Source organism: Pelodiscus sinensis, chromosome 12 (genome assembly GCF_052426305.1).
Source record: "Pelodiscus sinensis isolate ZL-2025 chromosome 12, ASM5242630v1, whole genome shotgun sequence".
NCBI lineage: Eukaryota > Metazoa > Chordata > Testudines > Trionychidae > Pelodiscus > Pelodiscus sinensis.
Window position 1 is genome coordinate 18,179,245 of NC_143063.1, and position 18,616 is coordinate 18,197,860.

Below are 18,616 nucleotides of genomic sequence, written 5' to 3' on the forward strand. Positions count from 1 at the left end.
CTGGACCCCGCACTTCTCAGGAAGGTGGGGATTACAGTCATGCATTTTGTAAAAAACTGAGGCGCCATGGAAAGGCCAAAAGGGAAGGCTGTAAACTGATAATGGTCCTGGCCAATAGTAAAACACAGGAACCTCCTGTGATAAGAGGCGATGGAGATGTGAAAATAAGCATCCTTTAGATCAAGGGCAGCGTACCAGTCTCTGAGGCTGAGGGAGGGACTGACTGACACCAGCATCACCATCTTGAACTTGGCTTTGGTGATGAAGGCATTTAGGTCGCTGAGGCCTAGGATAGGGTGAAACCCTCCCCCCTTTACTTTGGGGACTAGAAAATACCTGGGGTAAAAACCCCTGCCTGTGAACTCCTGAGGGATGGCTTGGGCTACTCTTAGCCTTAGAAGCTGCAGCACCTCCTTCCAGAGGAGATGCTCGTTAGAGGAGCTCCTGAAGGAGGATGGGGCAGGAGGGTGGAGGTGAAGGCAAGGGGATGGCATATCCCCTTACTACCATCTCTAGAACCCACCTGTCTGAGGTGATGGATTCCTAGGCACAACAGAAAGAGAATAGGTGGTCCAAGAACTAGAGAGGTAAGGCTGGTAGGCTGTCCTCCAGCACACCCTCAAAACTCCTCAGAGAGGGACTTATATTCAGAGTGGGAATCTCGTGGGACCAGTTCAATGAACTTGTCCATTGTAGGCATAGTGACTCAGCAGTACCTACTGATTCACTATGCAAAGCTGCAGATCCCCTCCTCCCACTAAGGGGTAAGCCTTCCTGCCTAGTAGATCCACCATTCTGGCTTCCCTACGCTTGGGTATTGGACCCAGCTGCCCCTTGCCTCTCCCACTGGTTAACCACTTGGACAACCAGGGACCCCGGTGGGGGAAAGGAGAAGATGTGCACATTCCCTTCTTGTGGCACGAAGTAACATTGGCTCAACCTTCTTGTCAGTCGGTGGGATAGAGGCCAGAGTTTGCCAAAGGGTCTTTGTGATCTTTTTCATGGTCTTTCTGAGGGGCATCAGATTGCCCAGTGTCAACTGTCGGGTCCGAGACATTCGACACCTTTTCAGCCTGGATCCCCTTCTAAGGCCCATCTCCACTGGGTTATGGGCCTGCGAGGGGGCTTGGGAAGCCACCAAGGATGTCAGCCTTGGAGGCTGAGTCATGGGTGGCCCTCTCTCCACCAAAGGCCTAGGCCAGGCTCGCCCAGGGGGTCACCGAGGGAGGAACCCTGGGCCCAGAGTAAACAGACTTTGGTCTAGCCATGCCTTGGCTCTGGTGATCCAGGGGTTCCACAAGGGCCACTGACGAAAGGATTGCCATTGGGGTGGGCAGGACCTCTGCACTGGCTGTACAGGAGTCAGCTGCAGAGGCAAGGGTTGTTGCTGTCACTCCAACTGCACTGATGCAATCCAGTGCTGGGAATAGGATCTGTGCCACAACCTTGACCAGGAGTCCCGCGATGACATGATGGACTCCACCTCCAAGTTGGTAGAATATTCAGAGGTTGACCAGGGCGGTGCTGTAGCTGTCTCAACCAGCGACCTACATCCAGGGGTGTGCTGGGCCATAGACTCTGGCTTTCCTTGGTGTCAGAAAGGAGGCGGTGGCATAACAGGCAGCAATGTCAGACTGCCAATGCCAAAGTTGTAGTTGTGGAGGGACCCAATACAGGGGCTGGTGTCGCGCGAATATTCTGTGCTGGTGCTGTTGCTGCCACCAAAGACGGTGCAGGGACCGGTGCTGGCATCAAGGTCAATGGTACCGAAATTGCACAATGATGACTTATCTCATCCAATGCCGGGGCACTCGGTGCTTTGGGGCCACCTGGTATACCACTCCTTAGCCAGGCCAAATCCCAGCAGCAGGGAGGAGGTCCCTCGTAGCCTCAAAGGTGTCAGGTGTCGAGGGCTCCAGGAGGTCCTCCACGGGTCTTGAGCCCTGATGTAGGCTGGAGTGGTTCCAATCCGACTGTGATGGTCCAGGTGCCAATCCTGCCAGTGCCCTGCCTGAGGGCCCACTGATGACACAATCCTCAACAGAGATCTGTCTTGGCTACGTTTCCGTCTCTGAGGCACTGGAGACTATGACTGATGCCAAGGCCTTGGTGGCACTGGAGAGGTGTGAGAGTAGCTAGGTGCCTCACGCACTGAAGCTGGTGTGCTCTGGGTCACTGATGCTAGGTCTGATGCTGGAATCAGGCAAAGAGCCGCTTCCATAGGATGATCTTCAAATGAGACTCTCTCTCTCGGTGCACGACAAGCCTTTGAACGACTTTTGGACAGATGGGCTTCTCTGAGGTACTTGAAGCAGGTTTCGTGGAGTTCCTCACATGGCATAGGCTTCTGGCACTTCAGACAGGGCTTGAAGCCTGGGGTCCAGGCATGCCCCACCGCATACACCTGGAACGCAAAGCAAGCTCTGTGTGGAAGTAACTACCAGCTAAGTGCTAACACTTAACAACTATTTACAACTATTCAGAACCAGGTAACGACAATGAAACTTGTAAACACACTAACTATGAAACAACAGGTGACAACTGCAGAGGCACTTGCAGACCAAAGCACATTCCAAGGACTGTCAGAAGCGGTAAGAAGGAACTGCGGGGGGGGGGGGGGGGGGGCAGCAAGGGTAATATATTAGCAGATATAGTGGCGCCACTCCAGGGGCTCCTCCTGCTGGCCCAATGGGTACTGCTAAGGGAAACAGTTCCAACAATGTGCATATGCAGTGTGCGTGCACCTATGTGGAATGAACATGAACAATCACTCGAAGAATTAGAATTGCTTTTTAAAAAACACAATACCAGCTTCTTAAATACATGTGACCTTGACAGTTCCTGCCGCTGCTGTTTGCCTTTATTGACGTTAAGATGTCAATTGTATTTGTATTTATTTATATGTATTTGTCTGAGGAGTAGTCTACAGTACATCCCCATTCAAAAAAAAAAAAAGTTTATTTCTTTTGTCTTCCAAGTTTCCTCCCAGAATAATGAAATTTGAAATCCCAGTGAGAAAATCAATTTTCTCTCCCAATTTCAGGGAAGATCATGATGTATTAGGAAAATATTCCTATAAGAAATTTTTTTATTTCAGGCTTTTCTTTCCAAACTAGGCACCTACTCTTCTAACCATGTCATGTAATAGCACAGTCCTTAATATAGTGAGAGTCCTGTTACACTTATTATCATTATTATTTAGTTGCAATTTTCAGAAGGGGCTTATAGGCGTTAGGTGCCCAGCTATCACTAGACTTTCCTCTAACTACTGTGGGCCACTCTGCAAATCCCATCCTTCTGTTTATATTGCATTAATGCCCATAAAGTACTCAAACTTGTATACGAATACAGGAAGACAGAAACCCGGCCATGAAGATCTTACGAGTTTGAACCGGCTTTAATAGAATATGAATTTTGTAATTTGTATGTTTTGCTAACAAACTCTCCTTATTTTTGTGTGTGTCTATGTTGCTTTGGTAAACTTTTAAAGCATGATTTTATTAATTATAGGTAAGGCTCCATGTTTCTCATGGAGGTAATGGAATCCATGACTTTCTGCGACCTCTACAGCCGCTGATATGCCTGGCCTGTGAACTTCCTGAGCAGCTCCTCACAACCTCCTACCAGTAGCAGGATTTTGGGGGGAACCTCGAGGCTGGGGGTTGCAGTTTGGGCCAGTGCTTACCTGGGGGGCTCTGGTCATAGCTCCACATGCTGCCACCACCTGCACAGCTCCCAGTGGCCTGCAGAATTAGGGCTTGGTCAAAATAGAGCAAGCATGTACAGCTAGGAGCTGAGGTCACCACTTTCCAGCATCTAGGGTCACTGCTTTCCAGGAGCTAGGGAGAGAGCCAGCACCAACCCCACCAGTACCTACAGCACCTCCAGTGCTGTCCCCACAAGCTTCCCCCTCTTTCTCCAAGTTTTAGTCAGACACAAGTAGTAAAAGTCATTCACAGGTCACAGGCAAGTTTGTTTACTGCCTGTGACCTGCCCATGACTTTTAGTAAAAATACCTATAACTAAATGTTAGCCTTAATTATAGGATTTAATTTTTTAGAAGATTAAAATAAACTTACAAATAGATAATATTATTGGCATAAGATTATTATGCACTCTCCAGGCACACTTTTCAACTAATGAATATTTAAATTACATTAGAAAATAATTTTGGTCTCATAACTCTAGGAAAATATTTTAAGAATAGTCATTTTATTAGTTCTATGCTAGATAGAATTTTTGCTATGATAATGTTAACAATTAATCTACTGCTGGCAAGCAATCTTGCAGGATTTTCCATTATGAACCCATATAATGTGGGGAATTACGATTCACTTACAAATTCCCTGTGTTTAAAACTGCTACATAAAGTTCTTTGCCAAACATTTTTCTCTCTCATATCACTCTTTTTATTTTGTGTGTTTCATTGTATATTACATATTATAAAATGTGTTAAAATAATGCAATTTTGTTTGCAAAATTAAACATCTGAAAATTAGGAAAATCCTTATTTGCAGCTTCCCGTGCAAATGTACAAAACTATTACATGTAACAATCCCTCATCATCAATCATCGGTAGGCTTGACCGTTAAATCTTCATCACTGTATCATGCAAGGTAGGGATGTTAATGGGTAACTGGTTTGCCAGATATCCGGTAAGCATCACTCTCACCGGGTGATGCTTACTGGGTACTGATCAACTGGCAACCGGAAGTGGCTCCTCTATCCATGGCCTGCCCTGGTCACAGGGGTCAGGAGCCAGCTCCCCCAGAGGAGCCAGAAAATTTCCCCAGCCCTCTTGCTTGCAGCTGGGGCTGGCTCCTGACCCCAGTGGGCTGCAAGCTGCTCCCAAGTACTGGTTAACCAGTACATGGTTAGGGTGATGCTTGCCAGTAACCATTCCTAGTTATCCTGGTTATCCATTCACATTCCTAGCTCCAGCCTTGGTCTGGCAGGTTGACTGAGAGGCTGCTCTAGCCTGGCTGAGCTGAAACAGCTCCACCCTCCCACCCCCCTGCCCACCTCCATTTAATCAGTTAACTGATTGATTGACTGATTCATTAAATGGGATTTTACATCCCTAATACAATGCTATCATTTCAAGTATTAGAAATTAATGGGCAGAAAGTTATCACTGAGGAGAAACTGCTATGAGGACAATATGCAGCATCTAAGAGGGAGTGGACAGGGAGGCCCACTGAAGGGCTGCCTCTCTCTTTGCAGGAGTTCAGGTCTCCTGCCTCAGGCAGCACACACAGAAGAAGGCACGCACAACTGGAGGCATCCGTTAGGTGCAGGGCTGGGTAACCTAATCCAGTTCTCTTCTCTGCCCTCCACCTCCCCTGCTGCAGCAACTCCCAGGTGTCCCCCCCAGTACAGAATGTGCTTCTGCTGCAGTCACAGCAGAATCCCAGCCTTGAAATGTTTGTGTTATTTTGGAGAGCTGCCAACATTTTTCTGAAAAATACAAGTGAGAGAAGGAAAACAAATTAATTGCCTTCTGCCATAACACTGACTTCTCAAGACGTTATGGGTGCTCCACTGTATGTGTGCTTGTATCTCTGCATTGTTGCGAGAGAACTTTGGCAGCAGGGGCTGTTTAGTACACGTGGGATAACACCTTTCTTCCCCCCCCCCCCCCGCCTTCTCTAGCACAGAGTCCTTGACAAGAATTCTGAAACAGAGGGACGAGGACAGGTTGTAGAACTCCCATAGGGAAACACGTCTCAAAGAACACTGTCACTGTTACTTCTACAAATAATGTCCCAGTGTAGGTGACTCCCAAGGAGTACCTCCACTAGATGGCTGGGACTTCGGAGCCAAGTCAGTGTGACAAGGCACATTCATCCCACACTGGGCAAGGGAGGGTTAACCCCACACTGAGGGCTGAGAAAAATCACACTCCTTCCACCTATAGTGGAAGGAGGGTGAGGAGGGCAGGGGGCACGCTCTGTGGGAGGCAGGAGGAGAGAGAGGAGGCTCCATGTATCAGTTCTCGCCTCTCCTGTCCCCCATGCTGAGAGAGAGGCAGCTGTGTGGGAGAGCAAGAGGCTCTCTGTGAGCCAATATGCGCAGGGAGCTGGCTTAAAAGCCAGCTTCCCGCATGTAATGGCTCCCTCGTGCCCCCCCTCACCCTCTTTACTGCTGCCTCTCAGAGGCAGCAGCACAGGTGTGAGGAGGGCATCAGCTCCCATTTTGCTCCCCGACTTGCTACCTCTGATACAGCCAAAGCTTATTGGTTAATTGTGTAGTCAACTACACATTGACATCCCTAATGCATGTCACGTAAGGGAGACAGGCGCATTCACCCCACACTGGGCGTCCTCTTCCCCAACCACATCATAGTTCATTATGGGTGACAATACTGTGGAGCCAAAGATGGCATCAGAGACAGAGACCCCAGTAATTGCATAATGATCTGCCAACTTATGGACTGACACCCAGGTTGCTGCTCTACAGATTCCTGAAATAGGGACTTTTTGAAGAAGGCAACAGAAAAGGAGACCAATCTTTTGGAGGGAGTGCAAATGCCAGCTTGAGGTGTCATGTTGCAAATCTGATAACACTGTTTAATACTCTTTGAGACCCATTTGGAGAGTCTCTGCAGATACTGAAAAGAACAGTTTAGCAGATGTCCTAAAAGCCTTTGTTGTGTTCAGGTAAAAGGCCAGGACTCTCCTTACATCTAGTGGGGTGGTATAGCCTCTTTTATCACAGTGAGACTTGGTGTGAAAAGTCAGAAGACAGGTTCAAAAGTGAGATCTATCAGCATTTTCACAACAGCTGGGAATCCATTCCTGCACACCAAGGAAGCAAAGTGAGCAGCACTGAAGCCATTGAAAGGTGGCTCCAAATGCAGATGGAAGTGCAGGGGTTGCTGGGATGCAAAGCGATGCACCACAGAGCATTGGGACAGGACCCAGGATGCCTCACATCTCCCCACAAACCTCTGCCTCTCTCTTTGCAGGAATTCAGGTCTCCTGCCTCAGGCAGCACACACAGAAGAAGGCACGCACAACTGGAGGCATACGTTAGGTGCAGTGCTGGGGAACTTAATCCAGTTCTCTTCTCTGCCCTCCACCTCCGCTGCTGCAGCAACACCCAGGTGTCCCCCCAGGACAGAATCCTGCAAACATATTTATGGTGGTGCTCAGTGACAACTGCCCATATGCATCACTCCGAAATGTAATGCAAGTGCCTCAAGAGTGGTCATGCTAATGCACTGGTGGCTGACAGCATGAACACCAAATAGCATTTTTGCTGCTGCTCTCTGTGAGCAGCACTGTAGCTGCCAGCACTTCACATTGGCCAGTGTAGCCATGGCTTTCTGCGTGCACAGTAATCACTAGAAACATCAGAATTTTTGTCACATTTATCTATGCACACATGTGTACACACACACTAAAATGAAAGCAGCAGCAATCTCAAGAATTTTCTTTCTAGCAGTATTTTCAATTTTTCACAGATTACCAAAACATCAATATTTGGGCTAAAAATTTTCTGGTATGGTCTCTGTATGATAGTGCATTTTTAGGAAAAAATTTGTGGCAGAAAATGTTTATATAAATTTCTGAGTAGATAGAGAGTGAAAAAAATACTAATTTATGCTCCTAATCCTGCAAACCTACTTATGCTTAATATAAACATATTCAAAGTCTCACTCAAATGAACAGGACTACCCATGAGTTTGAAGTTAAGCATGTGTGGCAGTATTCACAGGATTGGGATCTAATTAATGCACAGTAGTTGTAGATGCATTTTATGCATCCTGATGACACTTCACTGCCACAGCTTTGTGGTTCTTATATGTAAAAAGCAGGCATGACATTCTGAGAAGTTCTGCACATTCTTATTTCCTTGCTCAATACACATTTAATGCAGAAAAGCAGTGTAATTATAAGTTTAATTCACTAGTTCCTAATTTCAAAATTAGACTATGCATTATTAAGCCTGAAATTTTAAACCATGGGTAGCGTTTCAGTTTTAATTTTAAATGTTTTTACTTTGTTCATATTGTTAGTCTTCTTCATACAACATACAATTAAAAAGTTTCCAATTCATTTCACCCAGAAGGATCAAAGTGCTCTGCCAATAAAATGCAGCCATCTCTGGGGTACAACAGTACACAATAACACTACACAACAAGTTAATATATGAAACTAACTACCTCCACAAAGTAAACAAACATTTGAGGCTGCAATTAATAAACACGCTGAGGCTAACAGCCTTACTAATGGTAAAGAGAAAGTTTCCAAACTGGAAAGCCCACTAAGACAAGTTGTTTTTGCATTTTTAAATTCTAAATCCAAGGCAGGTTCACTCACAGGGAAGAGCTGGACCCAGTGCCCAGCAACTCCTCCCCTGCTCACCCTGAGCTTCTGGGGGTGCAGACAATTACTCATTTGTGGCGTGTAAGCTCAGGGAGTGAGGGAGAAGAGCGGGGATGGAGCAGCCTAAAAGAAAGAGGCAGGGGAGTTGCAGAGCCTGGCAGCAGGAGCCAGAAGTGCAGCCCAGCTGCCATGGGACTCCATGTGATCCCGCAGGGCTGCACTCCTGGGGCTCCGCATCCACCCTGCATCTTCCTCCAAGCCCCCTCCCATCCTCCACCAGTCCTCACCAGATCAATGCTGGTGCCTCTGCTGTTGCCAAAGCGGAGCCCTTGAGCCAGTGGCAGCAGAGGGGCCAGCATTGACCTTCCCTGGTCCAGCTGGTTTAGGACCAGTCAGGTCCCAAGGGTGCCAACCTGTACTTCACTACAGCATATTTGCATTTTAGTAAATCATTTGATACCATCATGAAATCTTTGCTTCAAATCAATCCATACTGGCATGGACGGATCATTATGTGAACTGAAAACAGACTCAAAAACTAAACAAAAGAGTAATTAACATTTATTTATTCATTTTTATACAGTTATAAGAATGGGAGAAGCCTAGTATGGTACACCCAGGGCCAGACGGAGGCATGGGCGAGCCGGGCAGCTGCCCGGGGCGCCAACCGATGAGTAGCGCCTGATGGCAGCTGTAAGGGGCACGTGGCGTCCCTTACAGCTGCCATCAGGAGCTGTACGCCCGGCTCCTGCAGCACCGGCCTTGCGGCGCCGGCCAACAGTGCCCTTCCCCCCACGGCTGCGGGGCCCTGCACTGCCCGGCGCGCACACCAGCAGCGCTGGCCGGGCCAGGCTGGGCAGCGCATGCACCATGCGCCCCGGGGGCGGGCCCGCGCCCCAAGGCCAGGCCCACGCATGTGCCAAAAGGGCTTGGGCCAGCCCTGGGTACACCACAGAGATTCATTTTAGATAAGGTCTTATTAAATACATTAATTAATGACCCAAAAGGGGTCGTAAACAGCATACTAATGACATTCACAGATAATATTAAACTAAAAGAAGTGGCTAATACTGGTGTAAAAAACCTACAAAAAATTACAAAGAGATTAGAAATAAGAGCAAAACAGAACAGAATGTGATTCAACTTGGGAAGCTCAGAGTTCATACAGCTTGAAAAAAAATGATTCAACACAAGTTATTAAACAGATGGGAGAAACCTGAGAAGCAATGCCAAAAGAGATAGAGGTAATAGTGGGCAGCAAAAAGCAAGGGAATTATTCAGTGCAGTTCATCAAGAAATCTGGAGAAGAGATTAAGGCCAAAAAAATTTAGGTTGGAAAAAAAAATGAGGAAAAGTTTAAAAACCTAAGAATGGCCATACTGGGCCCATGTAGCTCAGTATCCTGTCTTTTGACAGTGGCCAATGCCAGGTGCCCCAGAGGGAATGAACGTAACACAGGGAATCATCAAGTGATCCCTCCTTTGCTGCCCATTCTTAGCCTCTGGAAAAGAGAGGCAGGGATACCACCCCTACCCATCCTAGCTAACAGCCATTGATGGACCTGTCCTCCATGAATTTATCAAGTGCTTTTTTGAATCCCGTTAAAAGTCCTGGTCTTCACAACATCCTCTGGCAAGGAGTTCCTTAGGTTGACCGTGCATTGTGTAAAGAAATACTTCCTTTTATTTGTTTTAAATCTGCTACCTTTAATTTCATTTGGTGACCCTCAGTTCTTGTGTTATGGGAGCAAGTAAATAACTTTTCCTTATTTACTTTCTCCACACTGGTCATAATTTAATAGACCGTTATCAAATCCCTCCTTAGACTCCTCTCTTCTAAAATGAAAAGTCAGAGTCTTATTAGTCTCTCCTCATATGGCAATTCCAAACCCCTAATCATTTTTGTCTTCTGAACTTTCTTCAATGCCAAGATATCGTTTTTGAGATGAGGCAACCACATCTGTACTGATCATTCAAGATTATATGTACCACGGATTTATATAGAGGCAATAAAATATTCCCTGTATCCCTTTTAAATGATTCCTAACATTCTGTTTGCTTTTCTTGACTGCTGTTGAACATTGCTTGGATGTTTTCAGAGAATTATCCATAATGACTCTAAGATCTCTCTCGCGTGGCAATACCTAATTTAGTCCCGATCATTTTATACACATAGTAGGGATGTGAACGACTAGTCAACTAGTTCACTATCTGATAAGCAAATGATGCATCAGATAGTCAGGCTAGTCAACTAGTCAATTCCCTCACCTTATGGCCCAGCGGGGGTGGAGAGGGCATCCCCAGCTGCCCCCGGGTTACAAGTGGCGCTGCCGCTTTGAAACGCTGCAGGGAGCAGGAAGCCACTGGCTTGAGTCCCTCACTGGCCCTGTGCTCCCCGCAGCGCTTTCGCCTTTGAAGTGTAGCAACAGCCCTGGGGTGTTGCTACACTCCAAAGGCAGAAGTGCCCTTATCGACTGTTCGATTAGCGAAATAATCAAAATTTTACATCCCTAATGTATAGTTGGGGTTACGTTTTCCAATATGTATTAATTTGCAGTTATCAACATTAAAATTTATCTGCCATTTTGTTGCCTAGTCACCTAGTTTTGTGAGATACTTTTGAAGCTCTTCACAGTCTGCTTTGGTCTTAACTATCTTGAGCAGTTTAGTATTATCTGCAAATTTTGGTACCTTACCATTTACCCCAATCTCCAGATCATGTGTGTCATTCATTTATCATCAGAACATTATTCATGATGATGTGGAATAGGCTCCCAAAATAAATGGAACACTTGGACCATTTAAGAACAAGATCACAGAAAACTCTAGAAAACATACAACAGGGATTAACTTTACATTTTCAGGGAGATTAACTGCATGACCTAAAAAGGATATTTCCATATCTGAGTATATAATACCAAAATTCAAGCACAGATAAAGACATTAATTTAATATCCGTGTTTTCACCAAAAAAAAGAGCATATTTTAAAAAACACACACAAACACAAGTGGTCACCACTTCTGTTTTAAGCTTTGTTTAAAAGTTAATACCTCAAATTATACATTATCTTTTAAGCCCACATTGGAGAACTGGGTCAACAGTAAATCAGAGGGAGGACTGCCACCTACCGAATTCCTAGCAGCACTTTCTACAACACATTAAGTGTCCTATGGAGTTTTCCCATCCAAGTCCTGACCCATGTTGACCCTGCTAAGGTTGCAAAATTTCAAGGGGTCACAGAATTAATTTGCATAGATATACAGTAATTTAAAAAAAATCAAAAAGTTCTCTGTTATGTTTTGGCCCCTTCTTGTCAACACCTCAATTTTCTAGGCATCTGCATTATTGTTTGTTTGCTTATATTCTAATTAGATGTCCAGTTTCTTTCTATATAATATCACAGCTGTTAAATCAAAACAAAATGCAGGACAATGTAGCACTTTAAAGACTAACAAGATGGTTTATTAGATGATGAGCTTTCGTGGGCCAGACCCACTTCCTCAGATCAAAAGAAACAGTAAGCCTAACAAAATAATATTTATATCAAATAAAATTTAAAAACTCAAACCAAAAGTCTACTTCGTAAACAAATCAGATGAGTTTAAGATATTTAGAGCAGGAATATCATGGATTAATAAGCAGTTTCTATTTCAATCAAATGTTTGCAATCTGAAGAGAGTTAAAAGGCAATTTTAGCCTACTTACCCAATTTTTGTTTTGTCTTTAATTTTGGATGAGGAACCAGTTTTCGGTTTTTTGCTCTCCTTGTCCTTTGGTTTCGATTTAATTTTTCTACCTTTTTTTTCCTCTTTTCCTTCAGCTGAAACACTGGGGAAGTTTTCAGGGCTCATTACTCTTGGAATGTTTCTCTCCCCTCTCTCTTTTGCTTTTGCAATTGCCTCTGATATTATGCGATTAGCCTTCTCCTGCTTACTTTCCGATTCTACTTTTTTCTTCTGTTTCTTTTCAGACATCCCCCTCACCTGGGTATTCTGCAGTTTAGTATATGTCCCTGAAACATCAGTCTTCTTGGAGGAGGGAGGCTGTAAGAACAAAAATGTGTTAAGAAAATAAATATCTTAATAAATGTGAAAATATAGTTCATGGCATTTGACAGAATGAGAACATATACAAATGCAAAAACAAAGGAAATTATTATTTTACTCTACTATGGCATGGATTACAATATAAAGTACACCACATTGTTACATTTAAACTGGTTCTACATACAGAAAATCAATGAGAAACAGATTTTCAAAAGTTCTTACAGCCTATTTACCACCTCCGTCACTAGATGCACCAATTCTTATCCTCCGAAAATGGATTTGGATGATATTTCCCCTAGCTATATGTTTCACAAAACTTGAAAGAGTAGGGAACTAATAAAAAGGTATAAACATCAAAACACCACTGAAAATAGTATAATTAGAATATAATTAGAATAATTATCCTATAATTAAATATAAAATCAGCAGCACTGTTGTACTACAAGAACAGATACATGAATAAATCAAGGCTTTCAAAAAGAACAAATAAATACATAAATAAATGCACTTTTCTGCATCAGTAAAGTGGCTAGGAAACATGTTTAATTTATTTAAAATTACATGGTGTTAGACTTACTTGAAGGAGTTAACTTTTGCTTTTTTCTTTGTTACAGTTATATCTATACAGAATCATTTATGCTAGAACTAGGAATTCTACATTAAAATTAGCAGTCTATTTGAAATCAACGAGAAGGTATGCTACTTAACCTTAAGGAATGGAAGGAATTTCCTATTCAAACAGACAAAAAATAGCAGATAACAGTTCTGTTATGTTCTCACCCGTAAATGTGCCTCTCACTACAGCATGGGGAAAAGCCACCAGGAATTTCCAAACACATTCTCAGGCTAAATCCACTGCGCTTCACTGAATAAATTTTCTATACGTGCCTCATCAAAGGCTTAATAGCAGTGCTGCAGCACTGAGAAGGAAACAGGGTTTAGGATCTCTCACTAAAATGCCACCTTAAGGCCTACAGGCTATAACAAATAACCAAGACGGAGAAAACAGCAACAAGCTCAAGATGGCGATGCAGCACGACTCCTGCAGCAGCAGCCAGTAATAAGGAAGGTTATTCAATCCCATTAGCCTTTTAGCCCAAAGAACCCCTCCTCCTCCCACTCATTCAGGCTTTCACTTACCCTTCCTCTTGGCCTCTTCACTGAAGACATTTTTGGTGTCTGACAAAGGCTTGCCCTCTGCTTTTTCACCACCCCAGGCAGTGCTCAAGAGAAAAGCATTGAAAGAAGATTGCTAAATGGCCTATTTAGCAAGCTGCAGCCAAGATATGCACAACCCTCCACAAATGCACATTGTGATTTATCAACATATTTCTTCCTTGAGAAGTATACATCCACTGTTCATCCTACTCAGGTATGACAAAGACTGTCATCCTCCCCAGACAACAGAATTTCAACAACAGCTGTAAGCAGATAGCCAGATTCCAACAAAGCACAGAAAGAAATGAATGCACAAAGCATCAAAATGCATCAGCATGAATATTAGAGATGTCGTTAAAAATACTGACTCCTTCTGCAGAAGTAGGCCAGCAGATGGTGCTACCAGTTATTATTCCATTAGACTCTGCAATTTAACCCCCAATGGACTGCTTTTCCCAACATGTGGTACAATGGTTAACTCTTACTCTTCCACCACTTGCAGTAATGTTAAGATTTTACATAGATAGAAACAATCTTACTAACGATCACTTCCAATCTCATTTGAAATAATCAAAATCATAAGCAAGTCTGGAGAACAAGATATTTTACAGAGCTTAATATCAAGACAAACAAATTTAGCACAGAGGATAAAAGACAGGCAAAACAGACTATGCACTAAACAATATTTTAGATATTGAAAGTAAGTATTTTACTACAGAGATTTTATATAGAACAGATCACCAGAACACAAAATGGAAGCATTCCTTTTCTTGATTTTTTTCCCCACATGGAGAAATAAAAAATATTTTGAGCAGGATAGACTTCAGTTAGATGAAACATAAGCTATAATATGCTATTTACTCAGAGGTTAATAATTTTATTTAACACAGATGGAATATTTTACATTTTGATTTTAGCATTCAAAATTAAAATGTACCTCACTAAGGCATCTTGTACCTTTCTAATATTTAGCCTCATTATTTCATCCAAACTAGGTGAACAGGTACATTGATTTTTTTTAAAGGTTATTTAAAAATTTAGAACATGCTAATTGCTCCTTGTCCTCTGGCAATTCTATTCTTTCTAAATCATCTACCCCTTAAAATAAAATAAAATAAAATAAAATAAAATAAAATAAAATAAAATAAAATAAGAGAGAGAGAGAGAGAGAGAAATTATATAAGGCAAGGCTGGCATTTTTCCAAACACTATTCATCATGAAAACAATAAAATAAATGACAATACATTTAGTGTGTTTTTCCCCATTTAAATGTTCACTATAATGCTACAATGACTTTTATCAATACTATACTTTAATTCACCAATAGGTTATTTACTTCAGAATTAACTTCCCTGGCTATTGAGAATACAAGTGATATACACAAAAGTAAATTACAGTACTATTTTGGTTTAGATAAAAATGTCTCTGCATGTTTGATCTTTAAATCTAATCCCTTCCCTTGAGTTTTAAATTAGAGATTCTAAATAAATAAAATTACAAAATAATTATGCATTATAGTTGTAATACTGTATACAGTAATACAAATTGCAATGACTGTAATATTAATAAAATTATGTTATTTTACAAAATAGATAAAAATACATTGTACCAAATATGTTTTCCAGTCTATTTTAATTGCCTAGGCACAAAATTCTTGCTACTGGTTTCTCAGTAAAATTTTAGGATCTGATACAATGAAGTTGGCCACTGAACTTGATGGCAGTCTTTCTATTGACTTCAATGTATATTTTATCAGGGAGTGTTCCTTGCATCCCTGGCATGTAGAGAGCACTGCCCAAGCAGCAAGCTTAGTAGCCAGAGAACAGAAGGTATGGTTTACTATTCTATAGCAACATTTCTGGCTAATCTGGAACAGGTTATTACGAGAAGGAAAAAACTACTCAGTTATGCTCCACTAAATAAAGGTCACAATGAACCAGAATATAAACCTTCAATGGGAGAGTATCATTCTGATTGACACCAAAACCAAAAAAGTCTATGTGACAAACCAAAACTTTACTTCCCCCTCAGGACTGATGACAGCACTCTAGTTGGTGATATCCTTTTGTCCAAGGCTTAAAAAGCTACTCCTTTGCCATTCCAATGGTCAGAGAAATTTTTTTCTAGAACATGTGCAAGGGAGAGGGGAATATTTAGAACTCAAGATTTGAAAAATACTTTTCCAAAACTTCTTGTTGCCAAAATATTCTTCCAAATTTAACTAAATAACAACCAAAGCAGTGTTATCTTCTTGAGTCTGCAAAAAGACAGCTCCAGGGTATCTGCTGGTACTAAAGGTTTCCCCAGACAACATCAGTGTGAAATTAACAAGGCTCTAGTCATTTCCCCTACTGCTGTTCAAGATCCTGTGGGCAGCATTGAAATTGTCAAGAATCATGACAATTTCAAATTCCTACAGAGACTTGGAGGAGCCATTAGCAGCAGCAGCAGGCATAGCAAGTGTAACTATTCACAGAACAGAACAAACAAACAAAAGTTGAGAGTGGAGCAGCAGAGGAGGCTTCCTTTCCTATGACCCACCTCATTGCCATCAGGAGAGAGGCAGTGATAATCAGCCCTTTGCAGTGCCCAAGCAGCTCTGGCATTCTGTCCCCCCACCCTCCGCTATTAGACTTGCATCAGTTATGACAAATAACAATTATGAAATCAGACTAACGCAAAGCAACCAATTCCCCGTATACAGTCCAGACACAAAACTGATACAAAGCTCTTCTTTTCCTGTAGCTGGGAGTGCTGGGTTGACAGGGAATCTCAAGGCACTGCCCTTAAACCATACTAGTGGCAAGTATCTGGAATTTTTTAAAGTTCTCAATGACATGGCAACTCCCAGACAAAGGGCTTCACTTTGCTGTCTGCAAACTGCTCTCAACTCAGATGACTCACCACACCAAACACATCTTACAAGATATTTATTCATGAAAAGTAATATGTAAGGAAACTACAGAAGGCTCATAACTTGTCAAGACTCAATCACTGTGAGATGTATTTACAAGTAACATTTAAGGGATAACCTGGCTATATTGGACAGATGTTTTATTGACCTGGGTTAAAAATTGAACAGAGGTTAATATGCATCAATGATGACCCATTCAGGCAGGAGAGAGTTCTAATACTATTAAAAAAAAAAAACACAGAGACAACACAAATGCTTAAAAACTCAAAGATTAAAAAAGAAAGGAATGCTACAGCTATGAATGTAAAATCTTGTTTAATTAGTTAACTGGTTAAACATAGACTCATAGGGCTCATCTAGACTATGCGGAACAGTCTAAAGATCTTTTTCCCAATCACACTTTCGAAAGCAGAGCTTTTGAAAGTGAAAGTAGTTTAGATGCAGCTTTTTTTTGCGATCCCCCCCTTGTTGAAAAGCCGCTCTTCCTCAACAAATGAGGTTTACGCGGCTTTTCGACAAAGAGGGGGGTTCGCAGAAAAATCCGCATCTAAACTACTTTTGCTTTCGAAAGTGCTATAGGAAGAAGATATGCAAATTCCCACGGAATTTGCATATCCTATTTCGACTGTTCTGCGTAGTCTAGATGAGCCTTTAGAATCCTAGGGCTGGAAGAGACCTCAGGGGGTCATCGAGTCCAACCTCGTGCCCAAAGCAGGACCAACCCCAACTAAATCATCCCAGCCAGGGCTTTCTCAAGCCAGAACTTAAAAACCTCTAGGGATGGAGATTTCACCGCTTTCCTAGATAAACCATTCCAGTGCTTCACCACCCTGCTGAAATAGTTTTTCCTAATATCCAACATAGACCTTCCCAACTGTAACTTAAGACCACTGCTCCTTGTTCTGCCATCCATCACCACTGAGAACAGGCTCTCTTCATCCTCTTTCAACTTCCTGAAGAGAGGTTCCAAGGCTCCTATCACTCTTCTCTCCTGCAGACTATTAAGCCCAAATCCCTCAGCCTCTCCTCATAAGTCATGTGCTCCAGCCCCCTAATCATTTTGGTTGTCCTCCACTGAACCTCTCCAGTGCATCCACATCCTTTCTATAGTGGGGGGCTCAGAACTGGCCGCAAAACTGCAGATGTGGCCTCACCAGAGCTGAATAAAAGGAAATAACTTCTCCTCTAGATTTGCTGGAAATTGCTCCTTCTAATGCACCCTAATATGCCATTAGCCTTCTTGGCTACAAGGGCACGCTGTTGACTCATATCCAGCTTCTCATCCACTGTTATCCCAGTCCTTTTCTGCCAAACTGCTGCTTATCCACTCTGTCATCAACCTGTAACAGTGCTTAGGAGTATTCTATCCCAAGTGCAGGACTCTGCACTTGTCCTTGTTGAACCTCATCAGATTTCTTTTGACCCAATCCTCCAATTTTTCTAGGTCTCTCTGGACTCTTTCCCCACCTTCCAACATATGTACCTCTTCCCCTAGCTTAGTGTCATCCGCAAACTTGCTGAGAGTGCTATCCATCCCCTCACCTAGGTAACAAATAAAGATAGTGAACAAAATTGGCCCTAGAACTGATCATCAGGACACTCCACTTGCAACCAACTGCCAGCCAGACATTGAGCTGTTGATCACTACCCATTGGGCCCAACAATCTAGCCAGTTTTCTATCATCTTACAACAGTCCATTTATCCAATCCATACTTCCTTAACTTGCTGGCAAGAACACTGTGAGAGACTGTATCAAAAGCTCTGCTAAAGTCAAGGTATATCACATCCACTTTGACTTCCCCATGTCGACAGAGCCAGTTACCTGATCATAGGAGCTCATCAGATTGGTCAGACATGACTTGTCCTTGGTGAATCCATATTGACTATTCCTGATCACTTTCCCCCCTTCCAAGTGCCTCAAAATGGATTCCTTGAGGATCCCCTCCATGATTTTTCTGGGGACAGAGGGGTGGCTGACCGGTCTATAGTTTCCTGGATTGTCCTTCCCCTTTTTAAAGACAGGCACTACATTTGCCTTTTTCCAATCGCCCAGGACCTTTCCAGATCTCCACGAATTTTCGAAGATAATGGCCAAAGTCTGTGCAATGATATTTGCTTACTCCCCCAGTGCCCTTGGATGCATTAAATCTGGACCCATGGATCTGT

At 43.0% G+C, this 18,616-nt stretch overlaps 1 protein-coding gene across 12 annotated transcripts in view; it reads right to left on the reverse strand.

Moving 5' to 3' along the window:
* Positions 1 to 18,616, reverse strand: part of CHD9 (chromodomain helicase DNA binding protein 9) — a 218,864-nt gene that overhangs the window by 148,865 nt on the left and 51,383 nt on the right. For 9 of the 12 annotated variants that reach the window (XM_075940269.2, XM_075940264.2, XM_075940261.2 and 6 more), the window contains one exon: positions 12,036 to 12,373. In XM_075940269.2, the coding sequence (XP_075796384.2) occupies positions 12,036 to 12,304 (269 nt within the window). In that variant the 5' untranslated portion in view covers positions 12,305 to 12,373. Of the gene's footprint in view, positions 1 to 12,035; positions 12,374 to 13,156; positions 13,440 to 13,516; positions 14,085 to 18,616 lie in introns of those variants that run through there. The other 3 variants (XM_075940266.2, XM_075940267.2, XM_075940270.2) reach the window with 3 other exon arrangements.